The following is a 15,331-nucleotide window of genomic DNA, read 5'->3' on the forward strand; positions in this document are numbered from 1 at the left end:
TAGTTGACCATGCTTCCGCAGATGTGAGAAGGAATCATAATTCATTGATATGTTCCTGAATTGGTATCCACACGCCAGAATTGTAGTCTCCCATCTACAACTTGAATCGAGTAAAGCAATGTAGACTAAGCCGAAATGGTTGTGTTCACAAAATTAATAGTTAAACTTTACAAAGAACGTCAGCCATAGTATTTGTGGTTTGTGATGGTAATCACGAAAAATCACATTCTACTTTTACGCAACGTTTTTAAAAACTAAAACAAGATCATCTTCTAATGGAATTAATGTGGGGAGGCTATTAAATGAGTGAAAGAATACCATTTGGAAAATTTCAACAGTATGTTATTAAAAACCATACAAGACATAAATCACTTCTTGCTTGCATTAGTGCTCGCACATAATATATGTTTTCATCGTCCAATACCTTGATGACACGTATTACATTTTCAAGATTATATACAGTTCCATAATAGTGAACGACTTTTAGTCGATGAAGTGACTTCAAGAACAGAGGTTAATCACTTTTACAAGACTTCTAGGTTGAAACAACTAGTTCTAATGCAGTGATTAGTAAATGAAGGAGCTCATCCGAACCCACCACATCCTCGTAGCAGCCTACTTACTATTATCGTTTCACTAAAATATCTACAAGAAATAAAAACAATCTGACGAAGTATTCAACAATGATAAAAAATTTCAACAAATAATAAAATTATCAATTGTTTAAAAATGTGTTAATTTGAAATCATGACTAGTAATGATGAAGAATGCCGGAAGTGAGTAGATTAACGTTGAATATCTTGATAGAATCTAAGAAAATCTACGGTGTTATTAATGAACACGGTTACATTAATGTGCCATCCTGTATTCCAAATCAATATCAATATTAATTACATATACCGCAAGTATATGATTTTATTAACTACTCTTGAGATGATAATGAGAAGCTAAATTCTACAAATGAATTATTTTTGTATACGTACGACAAACCAATATGTGTGGATCATTACATTTGTGACAATGAAAAGACAAATGGACATACTTTTGCTCAACTTCACTTCTACCTTAATAATATTATTACAGAAATATAGGTGAGTTAATTTGTAATATCTTTAGTAGTCTTCATCTGACAGTACAAGTAGTTCCTATTTACTTTGCTTGCAACGCATTTCAAATTCATAAAAATCTTCCTCGATAGCAATCCAAATAGTTGAGGCACATACTCTGATTCCCACTACTTTTTTATTACTGATATAATATTTACATATTCTACTTTTTTACAATCTTTTTTAGTACAATACTTGCTATACTCGGTTACATCATTCTCTACAATACAGCTAAACAATCCTCTTGATTTATTCATGTCGATTAAAAATGAAAATCTGTAAAGGAAAGTAACATTGAAAACTTATAGAAAGTTCAAATGTTCCAACACTATAAAAACACATCCGAATTGTTCCAACACAGAGGAAACAATCAAATCTATAGAGAAGATCGGCTGTGACAAATATTGAAAAATAAGATTATAATGATTGGGTAACATCGATTGCTGAGAATGAAAGAATTCTCATACCAAGTAGATGGTTCAAGTCTATAACTGATTCAAAAAACGTTTTTGGAATTGAGGGGCAGAATGAAACCTTCATAGTTGTCTCCATTATGCCACAAATAAAAAACATATATCCATTTTGTATAACCTTTCTTTTACTACAATCATATTTGGAATAGTTTACGGGGAAAATATTGAAATACTGGAAATAAACTATCCTTAATATGAACATAATATTAAACTAATCCAGTAGCCTAGTGTAGCAGAATATCAAATTCAAATAAGCCATGCATTAAGATTTGTTGAATGAATACGAATGTCGAAATATAAAATTTGTTGTTGATGACTTTTCAGTACCAACAGCAAAAATTAACATTATTTTTCCATCAAAATAAAGCAATAAATATTTGGTTTTTCTACCCAACAATGAAGTCAATTTAAAAAATTAACATGCAGATATGAAAGTTCGTCTCGTTTTTACGTCTTGATAAATAAAAAATTGTGGCTAGCAAATAGTTGACAGTCTTAATGGTAGAGTAAGTTTGTGGCTAAGTGGTTATCACTCTTGGAGATGTGTCCAAGTTTCTCTTGAATACATTTTGGAAGGTAATTTACAATAAATTCATTGGCACAATACTGCTAATGTACACTGCTAGCTGCGCTATGACAAAACATTGCCCTCACAGCACCAGCACTGCCTTTGTCTTCTTCTTCTTCTTTGCGGCTCTTCTCCTTCTATTTTTCCGCGATCATCACCTCACACTTTCTAATCACTTTTTTATTCTAGCATACATTTTTCACACATGGCAGGCAGTCTGATTCCTGGAAACCAAAAGACAACAGTTTTTGAAATTGAGAAGAGAATACAAAGAAGAAAATCAAAAATATAATTAAGCGGATTTTATAAGCAGTAGTTGTAATATTTCGGACATAAATTAAAATTTATTTCACATTGAAGAGGAACTAATATAACAACAATATATTCCGTAATAAAAGAAAACAATCAAGAAAATAAGTAATTTTCCATTACCTATTTCCTTCTAATTCTTTCAATTGATCAATTTTCCATTAAATTCAGGTATAAAGTAAATTATAATTAAATGGTATTTTTATACATAGACAAAAGTACTTATTATCTATAAATTCAGCTTCAGTAGGTGATATTTTTAATAGATGACACAACATTGAGTCTACTCTGCCATTGCTCTTCATCCAATACAGTTATTGTTCGATCTTTAAAATCAATTTTACTTACAAAATCTCAAGTATATTTATTTATTTATTTACAAAAGCAACTCTCCACAAGTATTTTAACTCCAGGTTATGATGAGGGGATGAATGATAAACGTTTCTATTTGTGATTATTTCATAAATTGATCAATATAGAAATGACGAATAGCTTAATGAGCTAATATTAAAAACATATTAAATATCAGTTCTTCCTTCAAGAATGGTCTTTTTTCATCTATCCAAAAATTGTGTGAAATCAAATTTGTCGGTTTCAATCTTATATTCAAAGAATTTAATTTTTGATACAGTACCACTTATCGCGTGGAAAATCATCCTGAGATCAATTCATAATATGAAATGAAGTGGTAAAAAATTCAGGAAAGAAGTTACTTACTTGAGTGCAAGTGATGACTAGACAGAAAGCGATACAAAACTATTGTATTGTGTGATGTTCCTCTTCAAAATATCTGCACATGGACCAAGCACACGTTCAAATCTGAAACAAGAGATTTTGCAATTTTGTAAGTTGATTTTATTCAATTCCATTATAGTAGAACAACATAGTATGGAATTTAATGTATACGTTACGTCAATTTATTATCAAAGCTAGATTGTTCTGGTGGAACAAGATAGCGGAAGGTGTTAATTGGTCAGTAGATTAGTAAAATCAAAAGAAGAAATAATTAAAATTTTGTCAAATGATTTAAAAGAACAATCTAAGTACATCGAAGTGTTAAAAAAAGAAAATGCGGAATTGCTACGTAGAAGAAATGAGTGTTGCTGCCAGAAAGTTTTAGACCAGGAAGAACATAACCTCAAAGCTCAAGTGCCAGTTTGTGAAACTTTCAATGTAAGAACTTTTAATAGATTTGAAACTCTTTCAGAGATAGATGAATCTTATGTAGGACTTTGTGAAAGTGATATAATAAAAAATGCAAACAAGAAAAATAATAAACTTTACAAAAATGCTAATGTAAAAAGTTGTAAGAAACAATCACATGGTTCAAAGCACTACAACAAAATCGTTTCAAACAAACAACAAATGGGTAAGTCATCTGTCATTAAAAAATTGAATTTCGATGAAAACCCAAATAGGCCTACTGTTTCTGTATATAGTGATAGTCAAGGACGAGAACTTGCGAACTGTTTAATAGACAACAACCTGACATGTGTTGGTTATGTCTACCCAGGAGCCAAAATAAAAAATGTTATTAAAAATGTGTGCTCTCCCAACAACAAAAGTGATTTCACAGTGATATTGGGTAGAACAAACGATGTCTCTTTTAATGAGGGTGAAAATGTGTTGATAGAACTTGAAGATAAACTAAAAAAAAAGAAAATAAAGTCATAGTTGTAGACATTCCATTCAGATACGATCTTCCCCATTGGTGATGTGTCAATAACAAGGTTGAAATAATTAATAATGGAATGTATAATCTGTGTAGAATGTTTCAAAATGTAAGTATTATAAAATCAAGTTCATTTAAACGTAGTCACCACACAACGCATGGACTTCATTTGAACTTATCAGGTAAACATGAACTTGCAAGGCAAATTGCATTAGTTGTAAATAAACAAAGCAATCAACTAAATTATCTTACAAAAAATGAAACCTGTGATTCAAGGCGGGGGTTGATTCTGAAGCAGAGTAGTCCTATCTACAAAATGAAGCTAGATGTGCATGAAGCTGGAACACCTGATACCCTAAATTCCACATCAGTTCCAGAAGTGGATGATCTTATTTTGTTAGATGATCAAACGGCAGCAGACAACAGTATCGACAACGGCAGCCCATTCCGTGGATTCAGCGTTCCAGAAAACAGCAATTCTTTTTTAGACCACATAAAAATGTAAAAGACTCTGATTTAAGTGTGAATATAGGTAAGTGTTTAATGCATTTGAATATTAATGGACTGAACAATGACAGATTCAACAAATTAGAAGAGCTCAACATATTTTTGAATCAGAATAAAAGTATTACTATTGTATGTTTAAATGAGCACTGGTTAACAAATGACACTATCAGCATCTTGAATAGGTTAGAAAATTTCAAGCTAGCATCATATTATTGCCGTCTAAATAGATATGGAGGATCCTGTATTCTAGTAAAATCTGAGATGAATTTCAAGGTTAGGTCTGATTTAACAGTAGATGAAGAAGAAAATATTTTTGAAGTATCTTGTATTGGAGTAGAAGAAATGAATGCTCTCATAATCTCTATCTATAGAAGACCAGGCAACAATGAAACAAAACTGTTTTTGATTAAACTGACCAATCTTTTGGACAGATTGAAGAAAAAAGTAAAAAAACAAATTCTCATAACAGCAGACTTTAATATAGATATAAACCGTGAGGACATATTTTCAAAACGATTTGTTGAACTGGTTGAAAGATATGAGTTTAAACTCAACTTCTCTGAACCCACTGGAGTTACAAAATCTACATCCACTTGCATTGACAATATTCGTACAAACTATGATCAATGTCCCCGTACATGTTCACTGGATTTAGGTAAGATGGGTCGCTACAATTGGCTAACTCGGAACTCGCTGACTCAATGTTAAATCTGCCATATGAAACTTAACTGCGCTGATCGGAATTGACTAACTGTGGAAGTGGCTGTTTATGCATCGACCGGAATTCGTTGTCTGAGAATTCACTGACTCTCCTCTTTTCAACAGCAGTCGACAGAAATGGCTAAGTCCGGAACTGGCTAACTGAGGATCCACTGATTACTACGTCATCGTCTGTTTCGTCTGCTACTCATTCCAGTATATTAGAATACAATAAGAATTCAATCATGGCAATATATTCAATACCCTCTAGAATATTATATAAAGAAATGATAATTTGGCCGGAGGATAATGATGACAAGGAGGAGGAGGAGGAGGAGGTGAAGGAGTAGGAGGAGGAGGAGTAGGAGTAGGAGAAGGAGCTTGTGGTTGTAGAGGGGTTGGTGGAGGTGGATGAGGATGATGAGGAGACGATGACGAAAGGAGAAAGGTGAAAACGATGACGTCATAATCAGTGAGTTGCGAGTTAGCGACTTCCAAAGTTAGCCATTTCCAATTCTCCACAATTCTCTGGCCAGAATCAGCGGGTTCAGAGTTAGAAATTTTAAACAAGAAAACATTCAGCAATTTAAATCAAAAATTGAAAATATTGAATGGAATTCAAGTAATAATTTTTCAACTAACAAAAATTTCAATAATTTCATTACTAATTTACTTAACTTATTCAATGAATGCTTTCCCAAAATACATATTCATCATAAAATGAATACTAAATCTCGATGGATTACTACTGGTATTAAAATATCTAGCATAAATAAAAGGAAATTACATGCAGAATTGAAATTTACAGAAGACCTAGATTATATAAAATATGTAAAATTGTACAAAAAAACATTCTCTAAAGTAGTCAAAGCTGCAAAAATAATGGCGAATAATAACTATATAATTAAAAATGAAAATAAATCTAAAGCCGTATGGTCAGTTGTTAAGCAAGAACTATGTCAGAATATGTGCTCTAATAGTATTCATAAACTGAAATTGGGAGATAGGGTTGTTGTTGATTCCAGACAAATAGCTGAAACGTTTAATGATTATTTCATAAATATATGTAAACCAGAGAAAGAAAATTCTGGATATGCAATAAATAATGTACAGCCTGTAGAAACTAATTTTCATAATGCTTGGACTACATTTGATCATGTATCAGTCAGAGACACTGTAAAAATCATCAAATCACTAAAAAACAAAAATTCTGTAGGCTGGGACGAAATACCAACTAAATTACTCAAACTTGTCTGTAATGCCATTGCGCACCCTCTTACATTTATTATGAATAAATCTTTTGATGAAGGGTGTTTTCCTACATCCTTGAAATATGCCGAGGTTAAAACATTACATAAAAAAGGTTCAAAAGAAATCGTAGGTAACTACAGGCCAGTCTCAGTGCTGCCTGTCATATCAAAAGTTTTTGAAAAAGCTGTACAGCATAAAATAGTAGAGTATATAACTAAAAAAAGAATAATTTTGAAAAATCAGTACGGTTTCACCATAGGCAAAACCACAATAGATGCAGATAATGAATTTGTTATGAAAGTAAGCTCATCACTGGAAGATTCTAGGAAGGTAGTAGGAATATTCTGCGATTTAATGAAAGCATTCGACTCAGTCAATCATTCTTTATTGATTGATAAGTTGATGAAATATGGCATTAGTGGCAACATCATTGAATGGGTGAGATCATATCTGTCAGAAAGATTTCAGAGGGTGGTTATAGATTCCAATGATTCAAAACACTATTCAAATTGGGAGATGATAAAACGAGGTGTACCGCGAGGAAGTGTGCTAGGCCCACTTCTGTTCTTGTTCTATAATTTATTAATGATTTACCTTATAGCATTGACTCACATTCAATTCTATTTGCTGATGACACATCTGTGTTGATTGAGAGTGATACAACAGATATACTATCAGCAGAAATTGAGCACACATTGGATAAGTTGAATGAATGGTTTTTGAAAAATGATTTAAAAATAAATATTGATAAAACTCAAATTATGAAATTTAGCACAAGGAAAAATATAAAAGACGTTTTAAATTACATTTATAGAGATAAGGAAGTAGCATATGCAGATAACATCAAGTTTCTTGGAATGTCATTAGATAGAAATTTGACATGGTCATGCCATGTTAATAACCTTATAAAAAATTGAACAGTTTTGCATTTGCCATGAGTATTTTAGCTGCAAATACAGATTTAATTACACGAAAAGTAGCTTATAATGGATATTTTGAATCTGTTATTCGGTATGGAGTTATCTTAAGGGGTAATACCAGCAGTGCAAATAGAGTACTCATTTTGCAAAAGCAGATAGTCAGGAACATGTGTGGTATAATGAATAGGACAGAATCATGTCGTCCATTATTTAAAAAACTAAAGATATTAACTGTTCCTTCCTTATATGTATTAGATTTAATGCTATTTGTATTTTTTCAGGCTAATATATTTGAACATAAACATGATACTAGAAATAAGAAGAACTTTAAACTGCCAACTCATAGACTTAATTTATTTGCGCAATCTCCATATTATATGGGAATGAAATTATTCAATAAATTCAAAATCGACTTCGCCAAATTCACAATTAGAACCTTGAGAATATTTTAAAAAAATACTTGTAGATAAATGTTATTATAGTATCAAAGATTTCATGGATGATGAAAATGTTTTTTGTATATAATGTTAGTAAATAGGTTATTACTAAGTTTAATTATTCAGTTGTTACTTCAATTATAAGTTAGTTATTATCATTAATTAGTTATGTTATTAAGAATTGACGAGGCACCTGTTCTAACAGTGTATACTGTATAAAGAATGTAAATGCTGATAAATAAAATGAATAAATAAATGAATTTTTTTACCATATATCACACAATTTTGGTAGAAACTAATTACTAACTTTTGAGAATGAGAAACTGAGTTTTCTAAGAAAGAGATGATTGTTCGAGATTGTACCAGAAATCAAAGAAATTACGTCATCAACCAAGTCCTGTATAATGATTTCATACTATCATTGGAAACTTGAATTTCTTGGTCTATGATTGATCAAAATGAACATGATTCAACCAAAACGCAAATTGTGAATGTTGTCTAATAGATTTTCTAACGCCAACGACTTTGTGTCGTGACAGGAACAGTTTTAAGCTGTGCCTGTTGTTCCTCCAACTTCATAACTGGCGCTAATCGTGTTTTAAAACAATATAACAGAGATACTCTTTGTAAATCAATTTCAAGTGATAGTTTTCAATTATAATACGATTGAAATGTTATGAATATGTAATCAGACACAAATGATACTATGTTGTGTTGATAATTTGCTGTGCAACAATTTACCTTGCTCTGTCCAGCTTGACGCACCTGAGGGGTCCCTTTGCAGTCACTGTTGCAGCTCTTGGTCTGTCCAGTAATAAGGCAATTTCACCTGAAATAAATCAATAAGATATTACAAATCTGAAGATATATCATTGACAAAAATTCAACGAAATTTTCTATTGAGATACATTAAATAAATAATATTTTCTTAAAAATGATTATTCGATGTTTACACCTTTCCCATAATACGTTTAATAGGAATATAATGTAAATTTATATGATCTATTTAATTATGAAGAAAAACTTATTCAATTATACAATGAAAGAAATATAATTACTTGATGAATTACTATAGAAACTTTAAATATCAAAGTTAAAGTAAAGATAAATATTAATATTAGGGTAAAAACTATTGCAAGAGTGGAACATAAGTATATTGATCCATTGCGAACTACAATGCAAACACTTGTGCTTCTGATAATCATATTTTATATTAACCGACATGCAGTCAATATTCCAACTCAACTCATTGCTTTCTAGTAGAATTAGAATCATTTATCAAGAGAAGTCAACAGTGGACTATTAAGTTCTATGAGGACAATGAATCCAATGCTACCCAAAAACGCAGTCAATGATTAATAAATATGTGTGTGATTATTCTATTTTATTTATTCTTATGGGTTTTATTGACAGAGAAATCCTTTCGGATGCTCTACCACGCCGTAATAACAACAATCATTCCTAAAGTATTTTTAAAATAGAGAAAAATCGATATATCTCGAACCCCAAGGTCGATATAAGATTATATTTTAATGGACATATTTGTTGGAATGTCATGTAGAAAGGATGATCTTCGGCTGTTACACATTTCATGGGACAATCTGTACAGCCTACTGGGTGTATCACTTGAAGTTTTCATTTCCTCATGATTTTCCAATTTTATAAAATTCAAAATTAATAATAAGTGAAAATGAATATTGATATGATAAATAGATACAGCTGACTAAAGCTGGGTTTAAACCAAAGTTATTAACATAATCCTAATAGATTCTATTAAATTGAATGGAACTTGACAAACACATATGTTCATCATGTGTATGATAATATATGTTCAATATAATAGAATCTATAAGGATTAAGTAAATAACATTTTGTTATTAACTTTGGTGTAAACGCAGCTTCAGTTATCATAGTTTTTTATTTCTTGTTGAATCTCATTTTATCATGTCATAAATAGTGATCATTTTTGATAATTAAAGCCTTTATTTCAATCCGAATATTGATCTTTTCTATTACAATTTAATTAACAAACTATGTAAAGTAAAGCTACGTTCACACCAAAGTTATTAACAAAATGTTAATAACTTATTAAATGACAAGTTATTTACATTTTGTGTTAATAACCTAATCCTTATAGATTCTATTAGATTGAACATAACTTATCATACACATGATGAATATATGTGTTTGTCAAGTTCCGTTCAATCTAATAGAATCTATAATGATTAAGTTATTAACATTTTGTTAATAACTTTGGTGCAGACGCAGCTCAAGTTGGCTGTATTTATCATAATCATATTTTATCCAATTTAAATAGATTAAAATCCAATTTTCAGTTCAAAAATATGAAAAGTGAAGAATGTGAGATTGATTACCAAAATAGTCGGAGGGCCCGAGCCGGCCGACCTCGGTGGGTTCCTCCCCCTCAGCTCGGTACTGCAGCACAAGGGCGGTGCCCTCGACGATGATGTAGAAGTCGTCACCCGGCTCCCCCTGGCGCACAATCGTCTCTGTGTCGTCGAACGACACCGGCTCCAGGGCGTCCGCCACCGTCAGTCGCTCCCACTTGTCCAGGCTTTCTGTAAACCACACACATTGCAATCAACACTAGGGTGGTCACAATCCACCAAGCGAACAACATCGATTAATTCATACAATTATTACAAATACAAAACATAATTATTATTAAACTAGTAGTTCGGAGAACAGTGGAACTCGCTACACTCACTAACATCACTACTCACACACGCCCGCCTATTCAAACACAAACACACATACAAATTGGATTTAGAGTATGATGATATATGTAATAGGATCGGTGGAGGACTCTGAGAAATAGAAGTTCTTTAGACTTTTGAGCTAGGATGCACGGTTGAAGAGATAAAAAATCTGAAACTTGAAATGTGAGACTTGGGGGGAAAAATTATCGAACTATAAAAAAATTCAAAATATTATGAAATGTATAAAATATTTTATGTGATGTATGAAATAGGACCGCTGTAAAATTAAACTCTCTTACACTTTCAAGCTAGGATGCACGGTTAAAGGGATAAAAAATCTGAAACTTGAAATTTGGGACTTCTAATCATCGAATTCTAAATTTTTCAAAATTTTGAACATGTGATATATGAAATAACACCACCTTGGAGCGCTGAAGAATAAAGGTCCTCTACACTTTTGAGCTTGGAAGCACGATTGAAAAGATAAAAAAATCTGCAACTTGGATTGGGAATTGGAAAAAAATCGGATTCTTTGAAGCGCTGAGAAGAATGAGCCCAATTTGAACCTGATCCGATAAAGTATTGAAAAGTTAGGTTGATTTTTAGGGTAAAATTTCCGAATAAAGGGCCGCCATCTTGAAACGGGGATGAATTTGAAAATTTTAAATATATTCGTTTCTGTGCCTTGTTTCAAAAAGTACTTGAATACCAAATTTTATCCTAATCGGTCCTTAACTGCGGTACAAACAGACAAACGCCGATTGACTTGAAACATAGAATTTGCTTCGCTCATTCAACAAGTTATACCATAGAGAATAAGATAGGATAAGAAGGTAACCCATGTTATAAGTCGTTTATGTTCCAAATTTGAAGCTGATTTCTTGTTAACTCAGTGCCAATACTGTCAATTATAACTGTTTTGGCCGGGTGAGAGTGTAAGAACGGCACAGTATGAGAGACTACCAGTGTCACATAGCTTCATTGAAAAGAACTACTAGGACTATCGGCTTGAGTTAACAGTGAAATTTGGAACATAAACGCTCTATAATATGGGATATCTTCTTATCCTATATTATTTCCTCTATGGTTATACGATAAGAAATATTAATTTAAATCAATAAAAGAAAATTTAAAAAATAAATTAGAATAGCCGAGAGATACATTAGAAAGAAAAACATCTTATGTTACTAATAAAGCAGCTGAAATTTCAAGCTTTTTCTTGTGGAACCAATGGGTGCGGCAGCGAATAGGGCAATTTGGTATCACTGCAGATAGTCTATTTTTGTCGTGGCAGAAGAGCACGACTACCGCTATCTAGATGTAGATCCTGACTTACCATTCACGTTTAGTGCACCAGAAAATCCAAAGTGTTTTCAAAAAAGTGTCTTCTCAGCGTGAAAGTCACAGTGTGGCTGTGGAGTGCAATCTCATCAAGGGGACAGCAAGGGGTCCCCCAGGGCTCTGTCCTTGGTCCCTTCTTATTCATTGTTTATATAAATGACCTTCCGCAATCTGTTCCAAATAAATCTGTGTTGTATGCGGATGACACAACTCTTTTGTGCTCCAATAAGTCCTCACTCATCAATTCAATAATTTCAAATTATATGAGGGAAAGAGCTGACCTGTGGATTTCTGCTAATAAGTTAATTGTGAATGATAACAAAACTGAATTTATTACTTTTAGCTCAAATATGAATTGTCCAAAGAAGTCAGTTAAACTACTAGGAATACATATTGGTTCTAAGCTAACTTGGGCCAGCCATACCGATTCACTTTGCAGCAGACTATCTAAGGTTAATCTTTTTATTGAAGAAATTAAAATCTTGTACCAGCACGAACCTTGCTTGCTCTAACTGCTTATTTTGCTTTTTTCCACTCACACCTGCAGTATGTAACACTGTTATGGGGTAACTCTAGCGGGGCAAAAGATGTTTTCCTTTGCCAGGAAAGGCTCTACGTACAGTATTGAATGTTGAGAGAATCTTGTAGGCCGTTTTTTTCAGCCAATGGTGTGCTGACTCTTCCTTGTATTTTTATGTTTGACTGTTTAATGTATGTGAAGAATAACCTTAGTCTTTTCAATTTAAGACGAAACATTCATGAATATGACACAAGAGCTGTCACTCAAATTGATCCAATAGCCAAGTCGAGTTAGGCTAGCTAAGATGCAAAAAATGTATAGCCATGTTGGTGTAAAAATGTTCAATGTTCTATCACCTGAAGCTAGAAATTATGAATGAAAAAGATTCAAATATATTAGAAAAATGGTTAAAGGAGATAGCATTTCACTCTGTTGAAGAGATTTCAACTAGTGACTCTCATCCATAATATTATGAGTTTTAATTTTATTATAGTTTTAATAATGTAAGTTAATCTGTCCTGTACTTGATCCTAAGTATTAATATTGTGATATTTGTGTCAAGTGACATTTGTCTATGCAATTTTGTTTGTGACAATAAAAAATTCTTGATTCAATATTATCAAGTTCTGTGTAATAATCTAATCATGGCTATTACCTGTTAAGCCCCCCCCCCCACTCATAGACTACAAATGGATATAATCCATATATTAAAATATCAAATAGATCACAATATCAAAGGGTTACCTCCTCTCATTACATTTTCAAATAGTTATTTTCCTCCACCTACTGTCTAAAGTACATACTTTACTCCCTGAAACATAATACTAAAGTGTCACTTTTTCGCTCTCGGTAGTAAAAAACAGAAAAACTCCCTAGGGAGGAAAAGTGACTCCATTTAAATAACATGGGAAGCATCTCTATTTAAAAAACTTAATTCTAATATTTTAGAAGGTCTAAGCTCAGATGAGAAAGCATAATAGAGGTGTCTGTCATTGAGTCAACTGAATTCAATACCACAAATAGAAATTTGATCAACTCATGAAATATATGTTTGTATGATATTATATTCTTAATATTAGTAGACGATAAAAATGTATACAATTTTTAAAATATTTTATTCTATTCAAAATACCAGCCAACAAATATTTTGATCTGCAATTCAAATCTGAAACGCGTGATCTGGAGTTAGCCATTTTTGGTAGCCGCCCAGCTGTCATAATTGTTACAACTTTTGCCGATAGATAGCGCAATCAGCAGTGCCAATCAGACGATCGGTTTTTAGGTTTTAGATTTTGTTGTTAGGAAACATTGTCACCAATACGTAAGCTATTAGAATGATTTTATTTGCAGTTTATATGAAAAAGTGTAGATGGAGGAAAAATGTTGTGTACATCACGAGCGGAAAATACTTTTTCTCCCTCAGGAAAATTGTTGCCCTCGGCTTCGCCTCGGGCTTCAAACTTTTTCCCACAGGGAGAAAAAGTTGTACTTTTCACACTAGATATACAATAGTTATTTTTCTCGTACAGGGAGAAAAAGTAGTACTTTTCACTCTAGATATACAAATAACTATTGAATAGTTATTACATTGTAATAGGTTAGAAGGTCTAAGCTCAGATGAGAAAGCATAATGTCTGTCATTGAGTCAACTGAATTCAATACCACAACCAAAAATTTGATCAAAGGAGAAATGTTGTGTACATCAAGAGCCAAAAATATTTTTTCTCCCTCAGGAAAATTGTTGCCCTCGACTTCGCCTTGGGCTTCAAACTTTTTCCCACAGGGAGAAAAAGTCGTACTTTTCACTCTAGATATACAATAGTTATTTGTATATCTGAAGTGAAAAGTACGACTATTTGTCCCTGCGGGAAAAAGTTTGAAGCCCAAGGCGAAGCCGAGGGCAACAATTTTCCTGAGGAAGAAAAAGTATTTTTCGCTCGTGATGTACACAACATTTTTCCTTTGGTCAAATTTTTGGTTGTGGTATTGAATTCAGTTGACTCAATGACAGACAATATGCTTTCTCATCTGAGCTTAGACCTTCTAACCTATTACAATGTAAGTTTTTAAAATAGAGATGCTTCCCATGTTATTTAAATGGAGTCACTTTTCCTCCCTAGGGAGTTTTTCTGTTTTTTACTATCGAGAGCGAAAAAGTGACACTTTAGTAGGCCTATTATGTTTCAGGGAGTAAAGAAAGTACTTTAGACAGTAGGTGGAGGAAAAGTATATTTACAATATCTTACCTTACCTTATTACAACTTGTTCAACATTTGGAAGTGTAGAATATATAGCTTATTCATTCATTCATTAAGACAGACTTCAGTGCCACGAACATGAGCGTTTCACTTTTAAACAGCTGATGCTACGCTTCTTATATCTGTATCTCACTGTTTCTGTACAAATACCAAGGTATATAAATACAGGTCATGACACAATCCCGTGATGCATTGCAAAATCGCCATTTTGTGGGGTTCTAGTTCACCAATTTTCAAATATATTTTTAGCTGTTATCGTTGAAGATTGAGCCTAATTCTTCCTACAGAATTATAGTATTTAGCAAAATACTAGAAGCTGAATTGTTGATGTTTAGTTTTAATTGATTGGGAACTTTAAACTCTTTTTGCAGTTTGCTTTGCATATTTCAGTCTTTTCCCAATGCCTTATGAATCATAATCCTCAGGTTACAAAAATAAGAACAATTTTCAATAGAATAATTAAAGCATGTATTATTGAAATTTCATTATTAAAAAATTGAAAGCCTGAATTCACATATTATCTGAACTATAATATTGTTTTTAAAATGCA

General features: G+C 32.3%; 1 protein-coding gene across 2 annotated transcripts in view; it reads right to left on the minus strand.

Moving 5' to 3' along the window:
- Window positions 1-320: 320 nt before the first annotated feature.
- Window positions 321-15,331, minus strand: part of LOC111060021 (cAMP-dependent protein kinase type I regulatory subunit) — a 243,383-nt gene continuing 228,372 nt past the window's right edge. For both annotated transcript variants that reach the window (XM_039428199.1, XM_039428200.1), the window contains exons 5-8: window positions 10,318-10,521; window positions 8,684-8,771; window positions 3,174-3,275; window positions 321-2,371 (exon numbers count right to left, since the gene is read on the minus strand). In XM_039428199.1, coding sequence (XP_039284133.1) covers window positions 3,191-3,275; window positions 8,684-8,771; window positions 10,318-10,521 — 377 coding nt within the window. In that variant the 3' untranslated portion in view covers window positions 321-2,371; window positions 3,174-3,190. The remainder of the gene's footprint in view (window positions 2,372-3,173; window positions 3,276-8,683; window positions 8,772-10,317; window positions 10,522-15,331) is intronic.

The sequence above is a fragment of the Nilaparvata lugens genome, chromosome 5, assembly GCF_014356525.2.
Source record: "Nilaparvata lugens isolate BPH chromosome 5, ASM1435652v1, whole genome shotgun sequence".
In the NCBI taxonomy this organism is placed as follows: Eukaryota; Metazoa; Arthropoda; class Insecta; order Hemiptera; family Delphacidae; genus Nilaparvata; species Nilaparvata lugens.